General features: G+C 34.7%; 1 protein-coding gene across 1 annotated transcript in view; it reads right to left on the bottom strand.

Moving 5' to 3' along the window:
• The window catches only part of GLCCI1 (glucocorticoid induced 1), a 110,345-nt gene that overhangs the window by 53,263 nt on the left and 43,891 nt on the right, over window positions 1-13,191 (bottom strand). The window contains exon 4 of the mRNA XM_040260509.1: window positions 1,493-1,579. Coding sequence (XP_040116443.1) covers window positions 1,493-1,579 — 87 coding nt within the window. The remainder of the gene's footprint in view (window positions 1-1,492; window positions 1,580-13,191) is intronic.

Below are 13,191 nucleotides of genomic sequence, written 5' to 3'. Positions count from 1 at the left end.
CTCTCTCCAGCAGGGGCAGCAAAGCTTCTGCTTTTCAAGGCCTGCCCCGTCCTAGCTGAAACACCACACCTGCAAAGCTGGAGGTGAGGAACAGGGGAAGAAGCGCAGCACCAAGTAAGACCACCGCAAACTTGTGTCATTCTCACCCTGAGGAGTTCAATTCTTTCCATGAAGAAGGTTTCTCAATTTGATTGATTTCCAGAGTGCTAAATTTGTTTTAATTATTTTGTCCAGCTTTATTATTCTTTTGTGAGGAGAGTAATTAAATCTCTCACTCCATCATGTCAGCCATTCCTTTTTAATAGGGTATATCATGTACTGCTGTAGTCCAAAGTTCAACTATACCAATTCCTGGCTATAGCTTTAAGATTATATTTACCTGTGAGATAAAAGAGCAAATTTACTTTTTATTCAATATCACTCAATAGTCTATGCATATATACATGTATTCAATGCCTATCTTAAACTAGATATGGAGTCAGCTTCCTTTTTTGTTGCTGTTGGGAAAAATTGATTTTGTGCATATGTGTTTGTATGTGGCATGAATAGGAACTGAGGATTTCTCTACATCAATAATGTAATGAAGCAACTAAAAATGTAACACAGACTATGCGAATAGACTACTGTATCTATTCAGTCCAGATACCACAGTACATGAGAAATACTGATACCTAAAGTATATGAAAATGATACTAAGAGGTATGGAAACTATCATATGAATATACTTGAGAGAAATGTCAATGTTTATCCTGGAGGAAAATGACATACTGCAAGCCTTTCAAATATTTAAATTATACTTTTTCAATATTGATACAGAGGGCAGAGTCAAAACTTAGGGGTATAATTTTAAGTTCAATATACAGAATAAACTAGTTAACAACTTAAGCTGAAACAACTGAACTGGTCTGGTTCCCTTGCAAAGTGATGAGCTTTTTCACTGAGAATGACTATAATAGACTAGATGAACATTTTCTAAGGAGTGCCGTGTTCTTTTTTATTTTTGATTGGAGGATAATTGCTTTATAATGTTGTGTTGGTTTCTGGAGTACAACAATGTGAATCAACTATAAGTATACAAGGATTTATATAGGAGATGGACTAGATGATCTTTCAACTTTAAGTTTCTCTAACTTTATCATACCTTTGTAAAAACCTGTGATCTGTAGTTCTAATTGCTGTAATTCAAAAACAAGAAAGCTGAAACGGGGAAAAAAAAATAACTAAAATGAACAAGATAAAATTACATAAAATCAGACTTCATTCTGGAAAGGCAAAAAAAGCTCAGTGAGTACATAAGAAATATTCATAAAAATATGAAGGGCACACATCATGTAAACTCAGAATTATTCACCAAAAAGTGGAAAGCAACCCTTAAAACTCTGAAAGAGGTAAGTTTATCACAAATACAGGAAGTATCATTATATTCAGGAACTAGCTAAGATAATTTGCTAGGACCAGAGCATGTTACAGACTGGAAACAGAAGTAACTTACCTCTTTCAGTTGATCAGCGCTCCCCCACGATGCAGAACGCTGATGTGATCTCTTTTCTGCACCTTCTTCTGCCCAACAACTAGGTGTCTTTAAAAAAAGAAACCAATAAAAAATGAGGAATTTTGTCTCTACTCCTTAATCTCATAGCAACTCAAACATATTATATTAGCACATACCAATTACGGGGTTATACTAAACACTAAAAATCTTAAAAGCTAGGACTTTCATGACCCTGTGAAATGTTTATTATTCTAACTTAGATACAGTCAGTCAAAGATGTCTCTGAGTAATGTTACTCAAAACATTTGGTTTTTTACATCAACATTAATAACTTAAAGTTATCCAATTCAAAGAGAACTGTGAAATATACATATTGGTATTTTTTTTTAAAGAGAAAAGGCAAGCTAATTATGAAATGGTATTTTTATTACATACAATAGAAGTAAAATTAACAGAATGTGTTTAGAAGCAGTGGGCTTACAGATTACCTCTATGTCAAATACCTACTGATAGGTAGTACCGTTTGAAAAACATCAAGCATGTTTATATAAAAGTGTTATAAAAATAGGAAAAGATTAGGCTAAATTGACTATAATATTTGCTGTTGTTTTTGCTAAGAATAATTGCTTTACAGAATTTTGTTATTTTCTGCCACATATCAACATGAATCAGCCATAGGTATACATATGTCGCCCCCCTACCACCTCCCTCCCCACCCCACCCCTCTAGGTTGTTGTTACCACAGCCCCTGTTTGAGTTTCCTGAGTCATACAGCAAATTCCCATTGGCTATCTATTTTACATATGGAAATGTAAGTTTCCGTGTTACTCTCTCCATACATTTCGCCTTTTCCCTCCTCCCCAACCCCTGTGGCCATAAGTCTGTTCTCTATGTCTGCTTCTGCACTGCTGCCCTGTAAATAAATCCATTGGTACCATCTTTCTAGATTCCATATATATGCATTAGTATATGATATTTATCTTTCTCCTTCTGACTTACTATACTCTGTTATATAGGCTCTAGGTTCATCCACCTCATTAGAACTGACTCAGATGTGCTCCTTTTTATGGCTGAGTAATATTCCATGTGTATATGTACCACAGCTCTTTATCCATCATCTGCTGATGGACACCTAGGTTGCTTCCACGTTCCAGTTATTGTAAATAGTGCTGCAGTGAACACTGGGGTATATGTGTCTTTTTCAATTTTGGTTTCCTCAGGGTGTATGCCTAGGAGTGGGATTGCTGGGTCATATGGTGCTTTTATTCCTAGCTTTTTAAGCAATCTCCTAGTTTTTTAAGTCTTCCATAGTGGCTGTATTAATTTACATTGCCACAAACAGTGCAAGAGGGTTCCGTTTTCTCCACACCTTCTCCAACATTTATTGTTTGTAGACTTTTTGTTGATGGCCATCCTAACTGGTGTGAGGTGATATCTCACTGTGGTTTTGATTTGCATTTCTCTAATAATGAGCGATATTGAGCATCTTTTCATGTGTTTGTTAGCCACCTGTATGTCTTCTTTGGAAAAATGCCTGTTTAGGTCTTTTTCCCACTTCTTAATTGGGTTGTTTGTTTTTCTGGTATTGAGTTGTATTAGCTGCTTGTTTACTCTGGAAATTAATCCTTTGTAAACTGACTATAATTTAAAGCAGTGCATCTTAAAAAACAAAAAGAAACTGAGCTACATGTCAGCAAACAGAATTGCTTTTACCTAAAACCTCATTTTGAGTGATTTAATCCATAATACACACTTCATCCAAATATACCATAAAATATTAATTGCCACACAGTAAGGTCATTTACTGGTTGTCTTAAAAATGAAAAATAGTAAAACTATCATCTTTAATATATGAGAAGATTTTCGCAACTTAGGGAACATTAAAACCACTATTTTAAGACAGACAAAGGGCACTGATCGTCACACATAAATATAAGTATAGATGGCTTTTAAATGATTTTTTATTATTTACCTAAACTTCATCGTTTATATTGAGGCTCCCTCCGAGACTCTACATGATGCACGGCTTCTGATGAGGAAGCCATCAGCGCCACACACTTCAAAACGCTTGTGGGCAACTTTCTAAATAGTCACCAGCGCTTACAAGTAATGATGCTCCAAAATAACACCAGTAACCACTGAACGCTACTTGAATAAAAATACAGAAAAACTGCTTTAAGAGTTCAAACAGTAAAGTGAAACTATTTAGTCATATTATTGAGTAAAATATTTTATTCAGTTGGCATGTGCAAAGAGGTATTATTAATATATTAAATAAGCTGCTTGCAAATAACTGGTTATTAAAATTTCCTAATCTCAGTGTTAGATAAGAAAAACTACTCTGAAATTAATCCCTAAGTAGTTATATCTTTAACAATTTATTCTAAAATTATTCAATTATGATCGTTTTAGTCAAACTTTTATTTTGAGAATCTATATGCCTTAATACTTTTGCCTTTCTACCAAACAAAAGCATTACTCTAACCTAAAGTCAAATGATTAAGGATCATCTGATTTTGGATCAAATGACTAAGGATCAATGTTTAAAACTCAAAAGTATATTTGCAGAAAATGAGTCAAATTTCTGATATGTTCCATAATTATTTAACAATAACATTTATAACACTATTTCCATTTTGTAAACTCTAATTTTTTCAAAGGATATTTATATAAACTGTATTTCCAACTTAGAGATAAATCAATAACCAGGAAAATTCTGCAAATGCCTCAATTCTGGAAAGCACACCAATGGCAAATGAATTTAAATCTGAGGTCTCTCTTCTGAGGGTATTTTCTTTCTTCCTATTGTCATTCTTTTCTTAAAACTGAATGTGAAACCCTTTTGATCATTTGGAATGTAGTACTGGTTATACAAAAGAAAAACATAAAAACTAACTGTAAAAGAATATTTATGATCCTGAAATCTATCTAGCAAATTAGGTAGTTTTTTTTTTTTTTTAAGTACAAAACCACTGGGAGAATTCTTTCAATCATGTAGCTATAAAATGACATGAATATAAATTACTTAAGTATATTAATCAGTTTCAACTTTTCCAAAAAAGAATTATTTCATTTTAATTGCACATATATACAAATATATTCTAAAGACTGCACTGTCCAAAACAGAAGCTACTAGCCACATGTAGTAATTTAAATTAACAAAAATAAACAAAAAATTCAGTTCCTTGGCCTCACTAGCACATTTTACATGCTTAATAACTACATGTAGCTACTGAGTGCCATACAGAACAGCACAGATATTAGCACATTTCTACCACTGCAGAAAGTTCTGTCGAGAGCAGTGTTTTAAAAATCATTGATTTTTCACAAGTTATTCAAATCAAACCAATATCAAAGATGGCTACTTGGTCTTCAAATCTACTTATAATTATGTTTCTGAAGTCACAGAGGATGAGTTAATTTGTATCCAATTTGTTAAGTCTGAGTACATGAGAACTATTTTACCATTTGAATTAGGAAAACAACAACACAAAGTAGCAAAAGTTATTTGGTTTCATGTCAGCAAGAGATTCTTTTCCAACTGTCCTGTTATTCCGTCCATTAATCTAGAGTAGAATTTTATGAATAGTCCTACTTATGTCCTGGATTTCAGTAAAAAACTTATGACAGAAGAATCTCATGATCAAACAAATTTGGGAAATACTATATACTATATCTGTCTATTCAGTGTAACAATGCAATTAGCATTTCAAAACTCAAATATACAAACACACATACACAAATAACTTTTTTTTAAACCTACTTGACTCTCTCTTACGGGCTTCCCTTATAGCTCAGCTAGTGAAGAATCCTCCTGCGATGCAGGAGACCCCTGGGTTTGATTCGTGGGTCAGGAAGATCCACTGGAGAAGGGATAGGCTACCCACCCCAGTTGGGCTTCCCTGGTGGCTCAGCTGGTAAAGATTCCACCTGCAATGTGAGAGACCTGAGTTCAATCCCTAGGTTGGGAAGATCCCTTGGAGAAGGGAATGGCTACCCACTCCAGTATTCTGGTCTGGACAATTCCATGGACTGTATATCCATGGGGTCACAAAGAGTCAGACACAACTGAGTAACTTTCACTTTCACTTACTCTCTCTTACTTATATGATCCTAGAACACTTATTTTATACTTACTAACATTTCCAGGCAACCTGGAAAGAAAGAAAAGAAATATAATCCTCAATGAGTCGTATTATATATAACAGCTTGCTTTTCAGCCCACATACTTAAGAGGATTCTTCCTTTCTAGCTGCCTCTACTTAAACTACTAGGGAAGAGAAAATGAACCTTTCATACATTTGAGCAAGACTATTGACAAAAAGGTGGCTGGCCAAAAAAAAAAAAAAATCCCCTCTACATCAAAAAGGATACCTATAGGTGGAAGAGGCCATTTTAAAATTTTAACCTCTCAGAATCACACAAAGTCCAGCCCTTGAAGCTTTAAGGACCCCCTTAGCCGGCCTACTGTCTTCGTTTCCTGTGTGATGAATGCTGCTTCTCCGAGTGAAATAAAAAATAATCCTACTGCACAGGACTACACATTTGTATTTAAGACTATTTTTAAAGACCAGTTTTAGGCTAATAGACAGACTGAGAGACATTACAGAGATTTTCTATATACCCTTCACCTCCACAAATGCACAGTCATCCCTACAGAGTGGGACATTTGTTACAACTGATGAACCCACACTGACACATCATTATTACCCAGAGTCCATAGTTTACATTTAGAGTTCACTCTTGGTGATGTGCATTCTATGGGTTTGGAAAAATGTATAGTGACACATATCCATCATTATATTACCATGCTGCTGCTGCTAAGTCGAGTCAGTCATGTCCGACTCTGTGCGACCCCATAGACGGCAGCCCGCCAGGCTCCCCTGTCCCTGGGATTCTCCAGGCAAGAAACTGGAGTGAGCTGCCATTTCCTTCTCCAGTGCATGAAAGTGAAAAGTGAAAGAAGTCACTCAGTAGTGTCCTACTCTTTGCGACCCCAGGGACTGTAGCCTACCAGGCTCTTCCATCCATGGGATTTTCCAGGCAAGAGTACTGGAGTGGGTTGCCATTCCCTTCTCCATACATACAGAGTTATTTTCACTGCCCTAAAAATCCTCTGTGCTCTATTAATCCCTCCCCATCTCCAAACCCCGATAACCATTGATCTTTTTACTCTTTCCACTGTTTTGCCTTTTCCAGAATGTCAGGTAGTTAGAATCATATAGTAGGTTGCCTTTTCAGAGTTGCTTCTTTCACTTAATAATATACATTAAAGGTTCCTCCATGCTTTTTCTTTTTTAAAAAAAATATTTATTTGGCTGCATCAGGTCTTAGTTACAACACACAGGATCTTCGATCTTTGTTGCAGCATGTGGGATATTTAATTGCGGTGTGCGAACTCTTAGTTGTGGCATGTGGGATCTAGCTCATTCACTCATTCACCTCCTGAAGGATATTTTGGTTGCTTCCTAGTTTGGCAATTATGAATAAAGCTGCTGTAAATACCTGTATGCAGGTTTTTGTAAGTTTTCAACTTCTTTGGGTAAATACCAAGGAACATGAATGCTGGTCTGTAAGCTAAGAGTATACTTAAGTTTTGTAAGATACTGCCAAACCGTCTTCCAAAGTGGATGTACCACTTCCTATTTCCACCAGCAACATATGACAGTTCCTGTTGCTCTGCATTCTGCTCAGCATCTGATGGTGTCAGCGTACTGGATTTTGACCATTCTAATAGATGTGTGGAGTACCTCATTTTAACTGGCATTTCCCTAATAACCTATAATGTGGAACACCTTTTCATATGCTTGTTTACAGTGTGTACATCTTCCTTAGTGACCTGTCTGTTAAGGTCTTTGGCCTATTTTTTAATCAGCTCGTTTGTTTTCTTCTTGTTGAGTTTTAAAAGATGTTTGCATATTTTGGATAAGGGTCTTTCATGAGATATGAACAATGGGTGCTTGTGCGATTCATATCTGTATTCACAGACATCAAGGGTGAATATGCTTTCCTGCTTTATCAACTTCAAAATGGATCAAACTAACTCCTAGCAAAATATTCTTTTCCAATATGCAAGAGCCTAGAGTCAGTTCCAAAAATCTCACCAAAAAAAAAAGAAAAAGTGAATCACTTCAGAAAATTCTCTTAATCTTACTTAAAACTTACTTTAAGTCCTATGTAAAACTTTAAAATCTGTATTTTTTGTGTGGTTTAAATTTAGTCTTAAAAATTTACTATAGTTTATAGTGTATTACAGAAATATGATTACTGACTGCTAATTACTTTTACTTTACTTAAATAGATGATACTTAACATTATGGTACTAATAAACTTGACAAGAAAAGAAATGGAATTACTTGAAAAATCAATGATAATTTAATAATTAAGATTATAATCTGATTTTAAGGTACAGAAAAGTTTTTAAAATAGAAAACGACAAACCCCTCATTATTCATGTCTTTGACAGATTTGGTTTTCTTTTGACTAATAAATTTTTTTAACTTTTTAAAAACTTTGAAAAGATCATTTTGAAAAGACTATCCTGATGAAGCATTAAAAAATAGAGCACAAAAAGACTGTGATGATAATATTATGCTTTGCTTTCCCAGTAACTGTATATAAGTTTATATAGTTTTATAACCAAATATAAACATGAATAGTCTCTTCACTAGTTAAGAAGTGTACAAAAGGAAGAGTCTGGCTAAAAATAAGAGCTTTAGGAATTCAGTGAGAGCAGTTACACACTCAAATTTTTTCATCATGCTCCAGCTACATACTAAGTTACCTGCTCATTCTGTTAGATTACAAAAATGTATAAAATCCATGTCTATTTAGGCTTAAAAGTGTTCCACACACAACTGAATAAAAGCCTGTATAGTAATGGTTTGTGATTTTCTAGATTATTAGCCAGGGAACTTATTCAGAAGAGTTAAGAAGTTATATTTCTGTTTCCAGATCTTAAGGTGATGGAGGTGTTGGTGGTACATCTCTGGATAGCAATTTTTAAAAACAGGAAATACCACAGAAATCAACTATCACATCTATGTTCAGTTCAGTTCAGTTGCTATGTTACACATGATAAAAGTATTTGCTTGATCTGTAAGAAATGTTAATTTGAATAAAAGCAATCATAAATGTGCCCCAAATCTTAAGAATATTCATAGTAAATGTGCTTCTAAAAACTAATCTGAAATGCACACCAAGAGAAGCAGTAGAAATAAATGTCTGTCAACAGAGAAAAGAAAAACTGTGGAACAGTCTTATAATTCAAGAAAACACACTATACAGACTGTAATCCCACTTTAGTAACCAAATACACACAAAGAGAAAAAGACTTTAAAGAGATATTTCAAAATATAAATATGTAAGAATTCTAGACAATTACAAATTCTTTTTTTCAGCTGAGAAAAATCAAGATTTAAAAAAGAGACAATACTTAATGACATAAGAAAATGTTATGTTTTATTAAATAGGTTATAAAACACTACCTGCAATATCATCTGAACTCTCTTATTTTTTGAACTCTATTGTTTAAATGGTAATTTAAATTTTTTAAATTTTCTAAATGTAAATAATCAAAATATAAGAGGGTATATACATCAAAAAGGACTTCCCTGGTGGCTCAGATGGTAAAGCATCTGTCTACAATGTGGGAGACCCGGGTTCAAGCCCTGGGTTGGGAAGATCCCCTGGAGAAGGAAATGGCAATCCACTCCAGTACTATTGCCTGGAAAATCCCATGGACAGAGGAGCCTGGGATTGCAAAGAGTTGGTCACGACTGAGCGACTTCAGATACATCAAAATGTTAGAAACAGCTATCTGGATATCAGAATTATAAGTAGCTTATTTTGAGATTTTGGGTATTTTCCAAATCTGCAGTGACTACTGTTTCAAAATTAGAAGTAGGATAAAAAAAAAAAATAAGAGAGCTGTGTTATATAGAATTTGTAAGTGTGGAAGTATATTCTGAGAAAGTCAAACACAGAATTTATAGAAATTCTAACTTTAGATGCAAACCTCAAATCTATCTTGGAAGACACATTACAAGTTAAGTAAAAGTGTTAGTATACATCACCATAAAATATTTATCACTACACAGGGGTCCCTCTGACTAATAGGTTGGGGTTCTCTCACAACTGCAAGTGCCAGTATGTAGTTTATCACTGGCTGTGGGAATAGAGTTGGAGACTTTAGAAAAGCCAAAATATTTAAGTGTTTAGAGTAAATGAAAACTGAAGATAACTGAAATGTCCAAAACCCAGAAATACTAGTGGAAAGTTATTGATGAGAATATGACGGGAAATTATAATTCAGTTTGGATATGTCTTTCATGTTATACTTTAATTATATGGAGGAAAAAATATCTATAAAAATGTTTTCCTGAAAAAGTTAAACATAGAGCTTCCATATGCTCCAGCAATTCCTAGAGAAATGAAAACACATGTAAACACAAAATCTTGTATGCAAATGTTCGAAGCAGTTCACCAACTCAAGAATGTACAAATAAACTGTAGCATGTCCATTCCATGAACATTATTTGGCAATACAAAGGAATGAAGTACTGATAACTGTGCTGCTGCATGGATGAAACTTAGAAATACTGTACTAAATGAAAAACGACGGAAACCAAAGGCTACAAATTGTATGAGGCTATTGACTGAAGCAACAGAGCATGCATGCATGCACTGATATGCAATGTTCAGAACAAGCATACCAAGAGAGGGAGAAAGGAGAATACTCGGCACTGTGTGTGGCTGAGGGAAGGAAGGCTGGGGCCAGACAGTGAGGGACTGCTAATGGGCACAGTGGTTTTCACTGGATGGAAATGTTCTAAAATTGATTATGGCAATGTTTGCACAACTCTGAATATATTAAGAACCATGAATTGTACACTCTAAATAGATGAACTGTATGGTATATAAATTATATTTCAATAAAAATGGTTATTAAAAATAATTATGTAAGAGGAAATTATAAATCAATCTCATTTTTCAATTTTAAAAAAGCCCTGTATTGCTAAACCTGAAAGTCCCAAGCATTGCTTGTATTTTCTCAAAAATAATTAGTCTTCTCTATCATACTCTTCTTGCCAAGCTTCAAATCACACTGAGACACTAGTAATGTCATAGAAAAGGGTAGGAGGAGTACATTAGTAATCTATCCAGTCAGGTTTCTCAAATCATTTCAAGAACATTTAACAAAGGAAATAATGTAACATAAAGTAAACTATATATCAAAAATGCTAATCTCTGACTCCTTACCGAAACAGTTACTAAACAGACTCTTGACAAACAACCGGTTTCTGCTTTAACCAAAAGGAGACAGTCATATGAGGAATTAAAATTATAAAGAATATTTTAACTTATTATTTGGTATTTATACTTAATAACACGTATTGTGACAAGTTTTATTACTATTATTGTGGATAAATTTGAAGCCAAACTAATTTTCAGTTTTTAGAGAGCATTATTAAAACATTCATTCTTTACTGTTGCAATTTTTTCAGTTGCAATTTGCTTTGGTTGCTGAGTTTCAAAAAACTAATTCCACCTGTAAATAATGAGAGCAATTTTACTTTTTTAAAAGTAGTATTTCCAAACACTTTAAAAGAATATATTTGGCAAACACATTTGACTATAAGCGCCTCAGTATTATCCAAGAGATAAATAACTTTTATTGCTTTTTAGTATCTTTTAAGAATTGATGCTTTTGAACTGTGGTGTTGGAGAAGACTCCTGAGAGTCCCTTGGACTGCAAGGAGATCCAACCAGTCCATTCTGAAGGAGATCAACCCTGGGTGTTCTTTGGAAGGAATGATGCTAAAGCTGAAACTCCAGTACTTTGGCCACCTCATGCAAAGAGTTGACTCATTGGAAAAGACTTTGATGCTGGGAGGGATTGGGGGCAGGAGGAGAAGGGGACGACAGAGGATGAGATGGCTGGATGGCATCACCGACTTGATGGACGTGAGTTTGGGTGAACTCCGGGAGTTGGTGATGGACAGGGAGGCCTGGTGTGCTGCGATTCATGGGGTCACAAAGAGTCGGACACAACTGAGTGACTGAACTGAACTGAACTGAATGTTTTTTAATCTCTTATACTTGACAGAAAATCAGCAACATAGGTGACTGACAAGATAGACATCAGAAATACTAATACTGACTAGATACCTGCCAAAAATATTTCCATACCATTCTGAAGTCATAAAAACTAATAGTGCTCAACTGCTGATGACACGAATATCATCAACGGAATACATTAGTAATGAGAAAGGAAGTAGGAGTTTCTGTAGCAATGGAAGTCTACTCTCCCACACTCGGACTTATAAATCTGAAATACCATTTCTTACTTGTAAGACTGCACAGTAGAAAGCAACAGCCACTTCTGACTGAATGAATCCTGACCTACCAGGAACTGCTTACTGAGTCTGTGAGTCTGAGCGTGCCCTGGAGTTAGCTGCATCATTTCTGTGCCATTTCTGACTAGTCCAGGCTTAATGTTCATAACTGCACAATTATTGACACTAGTAATACTGTCTACTCAATTCAGTATTATTATATTTAAAGAATTAAATACTGTAGATTCCAATACAAAGGCAGGTAACATTTATCAACATCTACTATGTCCTACTTACTGTGCTTCACCATTAGGTACTAGTGTTACCCCCAAAAGCTTTAAGAATTTCAACAGCATAAAAACTTATTTTCACTTGGTTTACATTAATGTTTCCTACCAATGTAGGAAACATGATGTATTTTATGCCAATCATTTATTCAAAAATTTATACCAAGTTATTAACAACTTGAAAGGCATACTGCTTTCCCATACTACATACACCCTTAACTATGACTGAGTTCTTAAATTCTTAACTCTTAATGTCTCTAATAAATGTCTTTCTAATATCATAGGATTTTTGATAAACAATTGATAGATTTTAGGATATAAAAAGTTGAGAAACAATGTCCCAGACAACAAAGGACAAGAAGACAGTCTAAGAAGGTTGTTTCAAATAAACAGACCTATTTCACCACTTTTCCTAGAGCTAGTTTAGGGGTAAAGGGAAGAGAAGAGAGAAAGGGTAATAGGTTGATCAGTTAACTGTTAAACATTTCTGGTAATGGGAAGAGACTGGTGCATAGGCAACAGGAGTATGGGGAAGGTCTTTGCTATTTACCTTCTCCTTTTGATTTAAATGGATACATTATTAAAAATTAATAAGGAAAACTTGGAGTTTCTGTTAATTTTAGTGGTAGTAGTTGAAATTGATGAGTAAAATAGTAAATATTGTTCAGTAAAATAGTAAATATTGTATTTTAGCTATGTATTTAAATTTTTCATCAGTACATCTGAGTATACTCCTTTGGCAACCAAAAATATTACTCCCTCAACTAGGAACATGACTCCTATCATGTGGACAGTTCAACTCTAGGATTAGAAAAATCGTCTTTTAATTACCTAATGGCTGAAAGAAAAAGTAATGGAGATCCTAAACAAGATAGAATCTTTATAAACTTACTCAAGTGCCAGTTGGGGACCAGCTTCATAAAACTTAACAATTTAGGTCCCTGGAATGCAATCTAAGAGGCCAAGATCTTTAGACTTGCTTCCATTTCAAGTAAAGCTTCCCCTGTTCAAAACTGTTCCAACAACTACCGCTTCTTAAACAAACTTCAACCCAGCAAGCTCTTCAACAAGGGCA

This window comes from Oryx dammah, unplaced genomic scaffold, assembly GCF_014754425.2.
Source record: "Oryx dammah isolate SB20612 unplaced genomic scaffold, SCBI_Odam_1.1 HiC_scaffold_18, whole genome shotgun sequence".
NCBI lineage: Eukaryota > Metazoa > Chordata > Mammalia > Artiodactyla > Bovidae > Oryx > Oryx dammah.
Note: the sequence above shows the minus strand (reverse complement) of the source record. Positions and strands in the feature narration are given on the sequence as shown.